We start from the raw sequence: 16,186 nt of genomic DNA on the forward strand, positions 1-16,186 counted from the left end.
AGTATCCAGCAAGGCGCTCATGGGGATACCGTCCAGCACCACGGGTAAAACCGGGCGCCCCCCAACGTACTTATCACGCCAATTATAAGGGCCTGGTGATCTTATGCCTGGGGGTCGGCCCACTGCCCCAGGTTGGACCCGTTTAAATTACAGTACCTGGAAATGTGTCCGGGCTGGTTGCAACGACGGCAAATGGGCTGTCCATCCTCTGCGTAGCGGTCTGTGGACCTCCCTCGGAACGACGGGATCCTCCTCTGTCGACGCCACGGGACATCCTCCGGACTTGAAGCCAGCTTGATGGGTCTTGACGGGTCCACTTGCAACGCCTGGACGGTCCTGGTCAACGCCGCGACGCTCCTGGTCAGCTCCTGGACTTGGTGGTGCAGGCCTTTCGACGGGGCTTGGTTCAGGGCCTGTGCATCAGCCTCCACGGAGTCCATAGAGGAGGGCGCCGCCTCCTGGTGATAGGTGATAGCAGGGCGCCGGGGGTTTATAGCACCACTAGTTGCAGATTCACGGCGCACCCTTATGGCCCTGTCCTTAAATTGGGCAAAGGTCAGGTCGGGGTTCTGGAAGAACATGAGGCGCAGCTGGGCCCTGTGGGCGCTGGACAGCAGACCCTCTATGAATTGTTCTGTTAGCAGCTTATCGGTTTCCTGCACACTGCCAGGGTCAGTTTGTTGAATAGCCCTCAAGGCTTCCTGCAGATTTAGGGCATAGTCTCTGATGCTGTCCTGTGCCCGATGCTTACATCCATAGAACCTCATTTTAATTTCAGCGGAGGTACGTGTATCAAAGGTACCCCGCAGCCGGGCCAGAATACCCTTCACAGTCCCTTTCTCCTCAATGGGCCATGATTTTACCTCCCTTTGGGCTGCGCCAGTTAACTGCCCTGTCAATATGCTGACCTTCTGCTCCTCTGTCAGGGGGTAAACTTGGAACAAACTATACAGTCTTTCCTTGAAGTCAGTTAGGGCATGGGGCTCCCCTGAGTATTTGGGCAGCCAGGCCGCTCCAGGGATGTAGGGCAAGGAAAAGGGCATCACCGCTGCTGCAGCTGCGTTGGTGGTAGTGGGCGCCTCTGTGTCCGACATCTTCCTCCCCCCCTAGTGAAGTGTGGCCTACCTTCCGACGATCCTCTTTTGTAGGCCGCGGCTCCGCTGCTGCTCTGGACGAGGACCTGGCGTCGCACTCCGATGACGTCAGCGTCGCTCTCTCTCCCTTCCAGGACCTTGCGCAGCGTCGGTGCGTGGGGCGGAGCTTCGGGTCTCGCGCGCTTTCGGCGTCCACGCCCCTCTTCTTCCCGCGCGGCGTCCTGAAGATGGCGTCCGATGGCGGGAAACAGCTGCGGATGGCGGGAAGACGGCAGAAGACGGCGGGAAACGGTCCAAGATGGCGTCTGATGGCGGGAATCGGCTCCGGATGGCGGGAAACGACTCCGGACGGCGGGAAACTTTGCCACAGGTAAGTTACAAAAGTCTTTTTCAGGCACGCAGTACTCGGTGGTTGCGGGCACGAAATCCTGCCGACTACGCCAAAGCTGACTCACCCCCTGGGCCGTGGGGCACTCGGATCCGGGCAATAGGGGGAACGATGGGAGTAGTAGTGGCAACCCGGTTCCGTGGCTCAGGGTGGTCAGGCCAGTGGTAGTCCGTTATGTGTTATTGATAATGTCCGACTACGCCACCCGTGGATTGCGGTTATTAGGAACCGCCGGTGCATGCAGACCGCTGGGGCTGATGAGGTGTGCAGCTAGGGTAGTGTGACTCCCCACGGGAAGAGTGCGGCCCCAGGGCAGTATAGTGGATGGTGGGAGTGATGGTAGTGAGAGTCCCAGTGATGATAGTGCTGGAGGAGCAAGGAGCACACAGACAACAGGTTGCAGTCCAGGGTCTTTACTAAACAGGTAAACTGACCCACAAACAGTCCCAGCTAGGAGGGGACCTGGATGTCTGAGAGCAACGGGGAAATTGGCCCTGGTCAGGGTGAGGGTGTAGGCCTACCGTGCTTTCTACGCTCCTTCTGGCTATCTCCTCCTGATAGGGTAACAGCCCACGTTTCCGAGCTTTCCGTGCTTTCTCGCCTGTATGGCCTGCGACGTGGGTTCCTTTCTGCTCCCAGCCTTGTACGGCTTTACTGGTCCCTTCGGTTGTGGTAGGGCCTCCAGGCTTCTTAGGCCAAGGAATGTACAGTCCCTTGCGGACTGGTTCTCTGCTGGGGGATGTGGAATCCTTCCAGCCTCAGACACCAAAGTCTGGTAAAGTAAGTCTTTATCTGCCAAGACAGGCTCTCTTCGCCTCTTGTCTCTGGCTGGTGGCTCTCTCCTACTGCCACACTTCCTCTTAGGTGCAATCAACTTTCTGTCCCTGCTCCACTCTGGGACACGTCTCAAAGCTGAGACAGGCAATCCAGTTCTCTCTAACTCTGTCCCCAGTACCAGCTTTTATAGGGGCAGCCTGCTCCCCCTACTGGCCTGAGACAGGAGGCATTGCATGCTAATGTTCCCCTGACCAGAGAACCTCCCCCTTGCTCTCAGACACAGCTTTATTACACTTGTGGCATCCAGGTAGGGTGACACACTGGCAAAAGCAGAGTCTAATAGGTAGAGGCAACTGGATGTTGTAATTTTGCATTAGCTATCATAAATTTTTCTATGGATTGGGAAAATTTCAATTGTTGGACCAAACTTTTTTTTATGTACAAATAGGATTTTGTCTATAAAATGCAAAGGCTAGGACAAATGACAGTGTTGTAATATAACATACTCTCAATTTTATGTTCAGAGACTCTTATATAACATTTCAACTTACCCCAACATTGTTACATCTGGTCACCATGTCTCTGAACTGCTGTTCATTACCAGAGCGAGAGCAGAGATTGTAGCTGATAGGCTGGTACCTTTCCCACCATGGTCTCCATGGATTGGTAACAATGATATTATCATTTGGTGGAGAAACCTACAACATGAAGGAAAACATAAATATAAATGGTACTGTATATGTCCTACAATGAAGTTATTATATTAAACATTCTGAAGCTGTATTCATAGTGTTAACTATAAAGTGTAAAAGCTGGAAGAACAATAGCGCAAATAGAGTTTAATCCTATTAGAAATTGGAATGGGATTAGGGAAAAACATGCTCACTGTTTCAGGTTGTGTACCACAACCATAGATAGCACATGGATTTGGCTGCTGTAGACCCACCAAAGGAAGGATGATGATTCTAAATAATGGGTTAAACTCTGCATGCCGGACCAAAGGATTAAAGGTGAATGAAGCCAAGTATTCATGAGATACAAAATGCGGTTTATTTGTCTACACGTTTCAAAGTAGCAACAATTTTTCTTCAGGACAAACCACAGATTACCCATAATGTCAACTATGGTATATGAGCAATAACTCTGACTAGTCTCTCATGCGGCTTGGTCATTGGTGACATATAAAGTATGTTCCTCTCTGAAACGCCACAGCGTTCCATAGTCATGGTAGCGCCATTGCTAGCCCCCTGCATGGTGTGCCCTTCTCCCTCCATGCTGGGATGCCAGCTTTCTGCCATGGCCGTCGACGCCATCTCCGGCGTGCTGTGTTCCTGCCTCCTGCTTCCTAGTCTGCACGCCGCACTGTGTGTCAACGGCGCACGTATTACACACGTGCGCATGCTCTACTGCTCTTAAAGGAGTAGCTGACAGCTGGGAAGCATTTTGATAATGTGTTCACCTGCAAGGTGTCTCCCAGCCAATAACTGGAAGGCATCTTGTATAAAAGGTACCCTCCTCAATAGAGAGGTGCCTGATCAACATCTATAATTTTGTTAGGTGGTTGGTGTGTATGCAACTGTATGTTGCCAGGTCCCCCGTCCTTAGTCTGTTATAGTATCCCGTATCCTGTGTCCTATTAGCCCGCCATAGTTCCCTGTGGCAGCTTTGGTGGAGTCGAAATCCTGAAACCGCGTAAGCAGCACCTGTACTCCATGGCCACATCAGCGGTACCAATCTGGCACCCAGCGGGCTGAATATCCAGGCCATAATTCTGAACCAGTCCCAGTGGCCATACTGCCTGCACAGTGTTAACCTGTCCCAGTTGCCATCCTGTGTGCACAGTGTGAACGTGTCACAGTGGCTGTCCTGTCTGCACAATGAGAACCTATTCCAGTGGCCATCCTGTCGGCACAGTCTAAACTTGTTCCTAGTGGTGATCCTGCCCTATTGGGAATCAGAAGTATCGTCTCTGAACTTTGGGGTCGGCAGCTATAGCCGGATGCCCTGGAGTTGCACCTGGCAGCTACCTGCCCCACAAGCCTTACCTCTCCACTAGAGGCTCCACAGAATACCGTGGTAGCTGCTTAGTCACGCCCCTCCAGGGTAAGTCAGGTCCATGGCACTGTCGGTCCATGAACCACCTGTACCACCTAGGAGCGTAATAGTCATTCATATATTCCTGACATCATACAGCTGATGTCTGATACATGGTGCCAGTGGATCAGTCAGCATGTAACAGCTGTCAGTTTCCCTTCAAGCTTTACTTTGAAATTAAAGCAACTCTAAGCCTCTGTTAATAAAAGTTCCTCCTTTTTGATACCTGATTTTAAATACCTTACAAGTTATAAGTTTAAAAGAGGATAAGGATTACCTATTTAGAAGCTTCCTCTTCTACTAGCTCATGCAAAGAGTAGTTACAAATGGTGGAGCAGATTTACTAGCCTTGTAATTATGTAGGCAGTATAAACTAAGACTAGACAATATGAAAATGAACAAAACTTATCACAGAGGCTGCTGGTAGATGATACAGTTAGCACATTTAAAAAGCTTGCCTAGCTTTACACTACCACTTGGTTGGCCTACTTCTAGATCAATTTTTTTGCACCAACATTTTGGGAATATTGGCTCAGGATACTCCAGTATCTGGCACTACTTCCTCATTGCTTAATTGCTATCTCCTTATGTGCTAGTCCATAACGGATTACTATGTTAACCCAAAGCATACCTCTGATGTCATTATCTAAGGCCTTATAGGGCCAGCTCCGGTGGCTACATGCTGCTTGATTATTCGAGTAGCAAATGCGAGCTGCTATCATATGCTTTCCAGAAGTTAAGCCACACTTCATGTGATGAATCCGCACCTTGCCACCCGCCTGATGTTACTATTATATCAGACGGATCACATGATACGGATCTGCACTTTGCACCAATATGATGTTCCTCACCGCTTGGGGACACGTAAGGTCAGATTGGTTCAGTTTTACACGGACACCCCCCTGTCCTCATGGGCTCAAGAAATTATAGGGAGTGAGAAGAGGTGGCTCACTCAGTCACTGAAGTGGCACCACGCTCGCTCACACTTCTGACATGCTGAGGGGCCTCTTTCACTAGCCCCAGTGAAAAAAAACCTTTTCAGCCTGGTAGAGCTGCCACCAGTTCCCATTTAATATAAGCCCAGTCCAATTATATCGGGCCAAAAACCAACCCCGGTAGCATGGGAAATTAAACCAAGAAATGGATGTGTGGATTTGTGGATCGAGATAAAAGAGCAACCCAAGGTTAAATTATATATTTAATTGCCTTAAGGACACACTAGACAATACACTATATACACAAGGGTTATACATATATAATGGTCAGATATGCAAATAAAACAGTGGTAGGACAAAAGATATAAGCAGATGAATCATGTCAATTACTGGTGAGGTCTGACCATGTGTGCACTGAGCCACATGGGGGCCTGAGCTTTCAGCGGGCTTCTATGCCATTTGCAGCACGTTACTCGACTCGAGACCCCCTGTCCGAAGTGAACCGCATGCATCAGAGTAAGAGAGAGAAACATGTGACCTTACTCTAGCTTATATCTCCTTTGGGTAATGCCCCTCCTGCCAACTGGGCTGAACCTGACTCCTCTCCCCATACCCCTGGCAGATAACTCCAAAACTTCAGATTGGTCATAACTCCTTAATGGACTGTCCTAGGGAGGTGTTTCTGGTGTCATCAGATCCAGCCGGGTCCCTGCTACGCATGGAGACTAAACACAGCTGTACTATCTATTTCCTACTAGTTATTCTACGTATCTCCCCATCCCTATGGGCTAGAATGGGTCGAGACCCAGGCAGACATTCCCCATATCCTGGGGATCTTGGAAGTATACACAATGTATGGCTAGGATGTATAGTATTTCCATAACAAGATATGGAATTTGTATCTGTCTGAACAAAGCAGACAGCATGGTTTGAATCCTCAGGGGGTCTTCCTGTAGGAGCTCACTTGCTAGCTGGTGGGGGTGTAAATTCTGACTTTGCAGCTGAAAAGCAGGACCACATCCTTCACACTTCTCACTTGACTCTGTTAGAGACAGATGTCTGAGTACTAGTGTTGAGCCACCCCCGTAGTGTTCGGGTTCGGTTCGGTTCGTCGAACACCGGGATGTTCGAGGAACTGTTCGTCGAACTGTTCGTCGAACACCTTAGAACACCGTCGAACACCGTTAAAACCAATGGCAGGCAAACAAAAACACATAGAAACACATAGAAAACACCTGCAAAGGTGTCCAAAAGCTGATAAACTGCTCAGAAGACACTCTCTTTAAAAAAGCCGGCCGGCAAATTCAGCAGCGGCATACACCGGTACCCGACAATTTAGACAAGAAGGAATAGAGCATCACACATAGATTAGATAGATAGAAACATGTCAGTCACACATATAAGAAGCACAGTGACAGTGTTGCTTACTGTACTTGTCATTTAGTGTAAAGGATTTATCAAAAAAAATAATAGTGTTTTCATGCACCGTCTCTTTAAAAAAGCCGGCCGGCAATTCAGCATCTGTACCCGACAATTTAGAACAGAAAGAATAGAGCTTCACACATAGATTAGATAGATAGAAACATGTCAGTCACATATATAATAAGTACAGTGATAGTGTTGCTTACTGTACTTGTCATTTAGTGTAAAGGATTTATTTAAAAAAATAATAGTGTTTTCATGCACTGTCTCTTTAAAAAAGCCGGCCGGCAATTCAGCAGCGGTACCCGACAATTTAGAACCGAAAGATAGAACATCATACATAGATTATATAGATAGAAACATGTCAGTCACATATATATGAAGTACAGTGATAGTGTTGGTTACTGTACTTGTCATTTAGTATTAAAATAAAGGATTTATTATTAAAAAAATTGGCGTGGGGTTCCCCTAAATTTTAGGCTCTAGCGGAGGTTAAGCAGACGGCTGGGGCAGATGTTTGAAGCCTGGGAAGGGGGTAATACCCACGGAGCTTCCCAGGCTACTAATATCAGCCCCCAGCTGAATACATAGCCTTTACTAGCTATTAAAATGGGGGACCCCCCAAAAAAAATGACGTGGGGTCCCCCCTAATTTAATAGCTAGCAAAGGCTAGGCAGACAGCTGGGGGCTGATATTAATAGCCCAGGAAGGGAGCCATGAATATTGGCCCCCTCCCAGGCTAGAAACACCAGCCGTCAGCCGCCCCAGAAATGGCGCATTCATAGGATGCGCCAATTCTGGCACTTAGCCTCACTCTTCCACGCTGCCCTGGTGCGGTGGCAGGGGGTAATAGGGTTGGGGTTGATGTCAGCTTATAATGCCAGCTGACATCAAGCCCAGGTTAGTAATGGAGAGGCGTCTATAAGACACCCCCATTACTAACCCCATAGTCAAAGTTAAAAAAAACACAAACACCCAGAATAAAGTCCTTTAATTGAAATAAAGACACAATCCTTTATTGTTCTAAATTAAACCATACTTACCATCACGCCCATTCCAGCTGAAGCCAACGATCTCCTGCAATAAAAGAAAAATAATAAAGCAACCTCATACTTACCTTTCCATGGTTCCCACGACAGCTTCAGCTCTGCTACATCGAGATGACAGGCTGGACCGCAGCAGAACGCTGCCATCCAGCCTGTCATCCCGCAGACACTGAGAAGCGCAGGCTTGCTTGCGCTGCTCAGCGTCTCTCTGTGACGACATCCAGATGAGCCGAGTTCATGTCCAATGAACTCGGCTCACCTCATGCACGTCACTGACAGCGTGGGAAAATTCTCACGCTGAAGCGCTGATTGCAGGAGAATTTTCCCACGCTGTCAGTGATGTGCAGGAGGTGAGCTGAGTTCATTGGACATGAGCTCACCTCATGCACATCACTGACAGCGTGGGAGAATTCTCCTGCACTCAGCACTTCAGCGTGAGAATTTTCCCACGCTGTCAATGACGTGCATGAGGTGAGCCGAGTTCATTGGACATGACCTCGGCTCATCTGGATGCCGTCACAGCGAGACAGTGAGGAGCGCAAGCATGCCTGCGCTTCTCAGTGTCTGCGGGATGACAGACTGGATGGCAGCGTTCTGCTGCGGTCCAGCCAGTCATCTCGATGTAGCAGAGCTGAAGCTGTCGTGGGAACCATGGAAAGGTAAGGATGAGGTTGGTTTATTATTTTTCTTTTATTGCAGGAGATCGTTGGCTTCAGCTGGAATGGGTGTGATGGTAAGTATGGTTTAATTTAGAACAATAAAGAATTGTGTCTTTATTTCAATTAAAGGACTTTATTCTGGGTGTTGTGTTTTTTTTAAATACTTTACTAGAAATTCATGGCGGTCATGTCTAATACTGGCGTGACCCCATGAATTTTGGGCTTGGGGCCAGCTGATAATACCAAGCTGGCCCTAACCCCTTTATTACCCAGTGAGCCACCGCACCAGGGCCCTGGATGAGTTGGGTACAGCGCCAGAAGATGGCGCTTCTATGAACGCGCCATTTTCCGGGGTGGCTGCGGACTGCAATTTGTAGCGGGGGGGGGCCCAGAAAGCTTGGGCCTCCCTGCGCTGCAGATTCCAGCCCCCAGCTGCCTAGTTGTACCTGGCTGGACACAAAAATAGGGCGAAGCCCCACGTACTTTTTTTTTAATTATTTCAACTCATCCAGGGCCCTGATGCGGTGGCTCACTGAGTAATAAAGGGGTTAGGGCCAGCTTGGCATTATCAGCTGGCCCTAAGCCCGAAATTCATGGGGTCACGCCAATATTAGACATGACCACCATGAATTTCTAGTAAAGTATTTAAAAAAAACACAACACCCAGAAAAAAGTCCTTTAATTGAAATAAACACACAATTCTTTATTGTTCTAAATTAAACCATACTTACCATCACGCCCATTCCAGCTGAAGCCAACGATCTCCTGAAATAAAAGAAAAATAATAAAGCAACATCATCCTTACCTTTCCATGGTTCCCATGACAGCTTCAGCTCTGCTACATCGAGATGACAGGCTGGACCGCAGCAGAACGCTGCCATCCAGCCTGTCATCCCGCAGACACTGAGAAGCGCAGGCTTGCTTGCGCTCCACAGTGTCTCTCTGTGAGGGCATCCAGATGAGCCGAGTTAATGTCCAATGAACTCGGCTCACCTCATGCACGTCACTGACAGCGTGGGAAAATTCTCCTGCACTCAGCGCTTCAGCGTGGGAGAATTCTCACACTGAAGCGCTGAGTGCAGGAGAATTCTCCCACGCTGTCAGTGACGTGCAGGAGGTGAGCTGAGTTCATTGGACATGAGCTCACCTTATGCACGTCACTGACAGCGTGGGAAAATTCTCCTGCACTCAGCGCTTCAGCGGGAGAATTCTCACGCTGAAGCGCTGAGTGCAGGAGAATTCTCCCACGCTGTCAGTGACGTGCAGGACGTGAGCTGAGTTCATTGGACATGAGCTCACCTTATGCACGTCACTGACAGCGTGGGAGAATTCTCCTGCACTCACCGCTTCAGCTTGAGAATTTTCCCACGCTGTCAGTGACGTGCATGAGGTGAGCCGAGTTCATTGGACATGAACTCGGCTCATCTGGATGTCGTCACAGAGAGACGCTGAGCAGCGCAAGCAAGCCTGCGCTTCTCAGTGTCTGCGGGATGAGAGGCTGGATGGCAGCGTTCTGCTGCGGTCCAGCCTGTCATCTCGATGTAGCAGAGCTGAAGCTGTCGTGGGAACCATGGAAAGGTAAGGATGAGGTTGCTTTATTATTTTTCTTTTATTGCAGGAGATCGTTGGCTTCAGCTGGAATGGGCGTGACGGTAAGTATGGTTTAATTTAGAACAATAAAGGATTGTGTCTTTATTTCAATTAAAGGACTTTATTCTGGGTGTTTGTGTTTTTTTTAACTTTGACTATGGGGTTAGTAATGGGGGTGTCTTATAGACGCCTCTCCATTACTAACCTGGGCTTGATGTCAGCTGGCATTATAAGCTGACATCAACCCCAACCCTATTACCCCCTGCCACCGCACCAGGGCAGCGTGGAAGAGCGAGGCTAAGTGCCAGAATTGGCGCATCCTATGAATGCGCCATTTCTGGGGCGGCTGACGGCTGGTGTTTCTAGCCTGGGAGGGGGCCAATATTCATGGCTCCCTTCCTGGGCTATTAATATCAGCCCCCAGCTGTCTGCCTAGCCTTTGCTAGCTATTAAATTAGGGGGGACCCCACATCATTTTTTTGGGGGGGTCCCCCATTTTAATAGCTAGTAAAGGCTATGTATTCAGCTGGGGGCTGATATTAGTAGCCTGGGAAGCTCCGTGGGTATTACCCCCTTCCCAGGCTTCAAACATCTGCCCCAGCCGTCTGCTTAACCTCCGCTAGAGCCTAAAATTAAGGGGAACCCCACGCCAATTTTTTTAATAATAAATCCTTTATTTTAATACTAAATGACAAGTACAGTAACCAACACTATCACTGTACTTCATATATATGTGACTGACATGTTTCTATCTATCTAATCTATGTGTGAAGCTCTATTCTGTTATAAATTGTCGGGTACCGCTGCTGAATTGCCGGCCGGCTTTTTTAAAGAGACGGTGCATGAAAACACTATTATTTTTTTTGATAAATCCTTTACGCTAAATGACAAGTACAGTAAGCAACACTGTCACTGTACTTCGTATATATGTGGCTGACATGTTTCTATCTATCTAATCTATGTATGATGCTCTATTCTGTCTGTTATAAATTGTCGGGTACCGCTGCTGAATTGCCGGCCGGCTTTTTTAAAGAGACAGTGCATGAAAACACTATTATTTTTTTAAATAAATCCTTTACACTAAATGACAAGTACAGTAATCAACACTGTCACTGCACTTCTTATATATGTGACTGACATGTTTCTATCTATCTAATCTATGTGTGATTCTCTATTCCTTCTATTCTAAATTGTCGGGTACCGCTGCTGAATTGCCGGCCGGCTTTTTTAAAGAGACGGTGCCTGAAAACACTATTATTTTTTTTGATAAATCCTTTACGCTAAATGACAAGTACAGTAAGCAGCACTTTCACTGTACTTCGTATATATGTGGCTGACATGTTTATATCTATCTAATCTATGTGTGAAGCTCTATTCTTTCGGTTCTAAATTGTCGGATACCGGTGTACGCCGCTGCTGAATTGCCGGCTTTTCATGTTTCACTGTTGGCACTGTTCCCATCGATTTGGGCAATCAGTGTAATGCCACAACCACCATGGCTGTGGCATTACAGTGAGTGTCAGACAATCCCTGCATGATTGGTGCTCTAAATAGCGCCAGACATGCAGGACACGCTTTTGGTGCACGAACAGTTATCGAACATAACCTCGAACAGCCGAATTTTTTGCAAATCGTTCGGGTTCGTCGAACAACTCGAACACCGCCCAAAACAGCTCGAATTTGAGATTGGCGAACAGTTCTAGTCGAACACCGCTCATCTCTACTGAGTACTCAGATGCTACTGAGTACTATTTTCACATTGAGAGTTGATTTTATCAGGTGTATGATTGTCTTTTAAGCTCTGCTATTCTTACATGCTACTTGCACATTCAGCTCTACAACAAAGTGCCTGATTATCTTTTCAGCTCTGCTGTTCCTGCATGGTATCCGCACATCAAGTTTGGCTAGAACAAGGTGCTTGATTGTTTACTTAGCTCTGCTTTTCCTATGTACTTTGTAGTCATCCAGCTCTGCTACAACAAGGTAACTTGATTGTCCACTCATCTCTGCTGTTCCTGAGTGTTACCCACACATCCATCTCTGCTACAATATGTGCTTTATTGTCTTTTCACCTCTGTCTGCACATTCATTTCTGCTACATTAAGATACTATCTAGTTTTCTTTGTAGATTGACGGTGTTATCCGCACTCTACTGCATCTAGGTGCTCGCCTGCCTTCTCATATCTACTGTCCCTAGTGCTGTTCGCACACTATGATCTGCTGCATCTAGTACTTCCATTTCTGCTGAAGCTCATGCTAACCTGCATATCCAGCTGTATTCATCTTTGCTAGTGTTGAGTGAGCACTAAAATGCTCGGGTGCTCGAAGCTCGGGCCGAGCTCACCGTGATACTCGGGTGCTCGACTCGAGCAATGAGCCCAATGTTAGTCTATGGGAGACCAGAGCATTTTTGCAGTGGCAAACCCGGCAGTTTGTAGAATGCTTAAAAAGTGCCCAAAACGATAGAGACAGTGCTCAAATGACATGAGGACAGCATGGGGATCGCCCCTGGAAGCGTTTCTGACCCCCAGGTCACTGTTGTCAACAACATGGTCAGAGATATTAAGCCACTTTTACGGACTCACAATAAAACGATCAAAAACTAAACTGAAACTGTTTTCCTGTGAAATATGTTAAGGAACATCCTTTCCAGGGTAAAGACTTGTGTATAAAGAAAAATAAATAACCAAAAACAAAAATACTCCTCCACACCTTGGGCTATGTCCACAAGCAGCATTTTTTATGCGTTTTTGCACTTTTGTATTGCTTTCAACCGTGACAAATGCATTCACCGAGAAATGTCATTTTAACATTTTACAACCTTATCTGGCCATGTGCTGTGTGACACATGCATACAGTGCTGAAAAGACATGGGAACAGCATGGGGAAGACCCCTGGAAGCATCTCTGACACCCAGGTCATTGCCTAAAAGTGTGCCCATCAGAAGTGATCCTTGCCGCATCAGAAGATGCAGACTTGCAACTATCCCCGTGCAAGTCCTTGTCCCAGGGCAGTGTTCAATTGTACCTCCCCCATTCCTTGCAAGCGCACATATGCAGCCAACCACCCACCCACCCGCAGGCTGCAATACAATACTGCTAGCTTGCACTTGAAATGGGGCCTTTTAGTTTGGAGGAGGCCGAAGCTGGCCGCTACCTCATGGCTGCGTCAGCGGCGAGGTCTCCATACTCAGTCCTCAGCCGCCACTATTTGTCCCGGGAACCTTCCCCACACTTTTCTTAGCCTGGCCTGCTTTAGGGCAGCATTGGACAAGCCCACCAGACAACCAGAGACTCCTCCGGTGGGCCCTGGCTTCTCCCTCAGGGGAGTTGAGAGTGCCAAGGTGAGGAGCATGATGATGATGATAGTAGTTAGCATCTGCTTTGTTTTCGTGGAATGCAAGCATAAGTGTGCAGCCTGCCACCCACCCACCCCCAGGCTGCAATACCATACTGCTAGCTTGCTTGCACTTGAAATGAGGCCTTTTAGGCTGTTGGAGGCAGACGCCGGCCACCATGTCATGGCGGCCTGGTATCCATACTCAGTCCCCAGCCGCCCGGCGTCCGGGTGTCCACACTCGGTCCTCAGCCGCCAGGGGGCGGCCGGGTGTCCATACTCAGTCCCCAGCTGCCCGGCGGCTGGGTGTCCACACAGCAGCTGGGGACCGAGTATGAACACCCGGCAGCCCCCTGTTTGTCCCGGTGAGCCTTATACACAAGCGCGCATACCAAAACATTACCTGTGCCCTCCCCAGAGCATTTAGTGGGAAGGACAGCCTATTCTGCTGTAGTGTGTGCATGCCAACCCCCTGTTCATGGCACATGCGAAGATGCCTCCCGCCCTGCACCTGTCGTTGCAGACTTGCAACTATCCCTGTTCAAGTCCTTGTCCCAGGGCAATGTTCAATTGTACCTCTCCCATTCCTTGCAATGCAAGCGCAAGTATGCATCCTGCCGCCCACCCACCCCCAGGCTGCAATACCATAATGCTTGCTTGCACTTGAAATTAGGCCTTTTAGGCATGTGGAGGCGGAATCTGGCCACCATGTCATGGCTGCGTCGGCGGCCTGGTATCCATACTCAGTCCCCAGCTGCCCGGCGGCCGGGTGTCCACGCTTGGTCCCCAGCTGCCAGGGGGTGGCCGGGTGTCCATACTCGGTCCCCAGCAGCCCCGCGGCCAGGTGCCCACACACGGTCCCCAGCCACCTGGGGGCGGCCAGGTGTCCATAAACGGTCTCCAGCCGCCCCTATTTGTCCCGGTGCACCTTATACACAAGCGCGCATACTAAAACATTACCTGTGCCCTCCCCAGTGCATTTAGTGGGAAGGACAACCTAACCACAAACACGTAGACAAGTGAATGTGGCCAGGGATGGTCCATCTCACTGACGCCTTCACACTGGGTTAAAATTGTGGAAGCTGGGACACAGTTGGACACAGGAATGCAACACGTATTCCAGACATAGAGGATTGCGGGTCCTGGGTCAATCAGGCTTCAACACAAAGTTCAGAAGGTACACAGCAGCAGTGGTCGGCCTCCTACACAACGAGTAAATTATTCATGATCATGAGGCCATCAATCTCCTTAGCTTTCTGTTCCTTGGAATACAAGCGCATGTATGTTGTAGCGGCTACTCCTGAGGTGGTCAGCGTTTTGGCGCATATCCTACCTCCTCCAAGGATTGCTGGATGTTTTCCTTCTACTATCCCAGTTCTATGACTCCTGTTAAAACAAAGCTTCAGGTGATGAATTATGGATGAGGTGGTGGCAAAGGAGAAAGAGCAGGAGGAACAGGGACCATTCACATCAATATCAGGCCAGTCAACCACACATGTCTTGCAGGATATGTTTCTGTACCAAAAGGAGCGGTTCGGCTACACAGTTATAGGGCATACAGTGAGTGCAATGCCTACCAAAAATTTCGATGCACTCCAATGCCCCTTGGAAGTGACGTGGAGGTCAGAGGGCTTTTACTAAACCGTTTTTTCCATTTATAGAAACTGGGTCTCCAGTGCACTGTTGGCCTAAGCAGTGAATGGAAGGCTTTCCAAAAATTATGAGGAACTGCAATGCCCCTTGAAACAGATGTGGATTACAGCGTACTAAAAACCTTCTACCCATTATTGGGGAGTGGGTCTCCCTTAGTGTTCGCCTATGCATTGAAAAGCAAAAGCTGACTAAAATTAGGAGGAAATGCAATGCCCGTTGGAAGAGTCGTGGAGGTTAGAGGTAATTAAAAACATCATTTCAATGACCCTTGGAAGAGCTGTGGAGTTAAGAGTGGTTTAACAAGATGGTTTAAATGCCCCTTGGAAGAGACGTGGAGGTCACAGTAGCATAACAAGATGGTTTTAATGCCCCTTGGAAGAGACGTGGAGTTCAGAGTGGTTTAACAAGACGGTTTAAATGCCCCTTGGAAGAGACGTGGAGGTCCCAGTGGAATAAAAAGACAATATCAATGCCCCTTGGAAGAGTGGTGGAGGCCCCAGTGGATTAAAAAGACAATATCAATGCCCCTTGGAAGAGTGGTGGAGGTTACAGTGGAATAAAAAGACAACATCAATGCCCCTTGGAAGAGTGGTGGAGGTCTCAATGGAATAAAAGACAATATCAATGCCCCTTGGAAGAGTGGTGGAGGTCCAGTGGAATAAAAAGACAATATCAATGACCCTTGGAAGAGACGTGGAGGTCACAGTAGCTTAACAAGACGATTTTAATGCCCCTTGGAAGAGACATGGAGTTCAGAGTGGTTTAACAAGATGGTTTTAATGCCCCTTGGAAAAGACGTGGAGGTCACAGTAGCTTAACAAGACGGTTTTAATGCCCCTTGGAAGAGACGTGGAGGTCGCAGTGGAATAAAAAGACAATATCAATGCCCCATGGAAGAGACGTGGAGGTCCCAGTAGAATAAAATGACAATATCAATGACCCTTGGAAGAGACGTGGAGGTCACAGTAGCTTAACAAGACGATTTTAATGCCCCTTACAAGAGCCATGCAGTACAGCATATTAAAAACATTATTCCCATTATAGGGGAGTGGGTCTCCGAAAGTCTTTGCCTATGCCTTCAAAGCAAAAGCTGCCAAAAATTAGGACGAAGGAACTTGCAATGCCCCTTACAAGAGCCATGCAGTACAGCATATTAAAAACATTATTCCCGTTATTGGGGAGTGGGACTCCC

The 16,186-nt window shown here is 48.3% G+C and overlaps 1 protein-coding gene across 1 annotated transcript in view; it reads right to left on the bottom strand.

The window, feature by feature from the left end:
* The window catches only part of LOC141156646 (pancreatic alpha-amylase-like), a 48,938-nt gene that overhangs the window by 26,006 nt on the left and 6,746 nt on the right, over positions 1 to 16,186 (bottom strand). Inside the window, exon 2 of the mRNA XM_073642848.1 lies at positions 2,811 to 2,957. Coding sequence (XP_073498949.1) covers positions 2,811 to 2,957 — 147 coding nt within the window. The remainder of the gene's footprint in view (positions 1 to 2,810; positions 2,958 to 16,186) is intronic.

Source organism: Phyllobates terribilis, unplaced genomic scaffold (genome assembly GCF_046119375.1).
Source record: "Phyllobates terribilis strain yellow unplaced genomic scaffold, ASM4611937v1 Scaffold_8__6_contigs__length_399053987, whole genome shotgun sequence".
Taxonomy (NCBI): Eukaryota; Metazoa; Chordata; class Amphibia; order Anura; family Dendrobatidae; genus Phyllobates; species Phyllobates terribilis.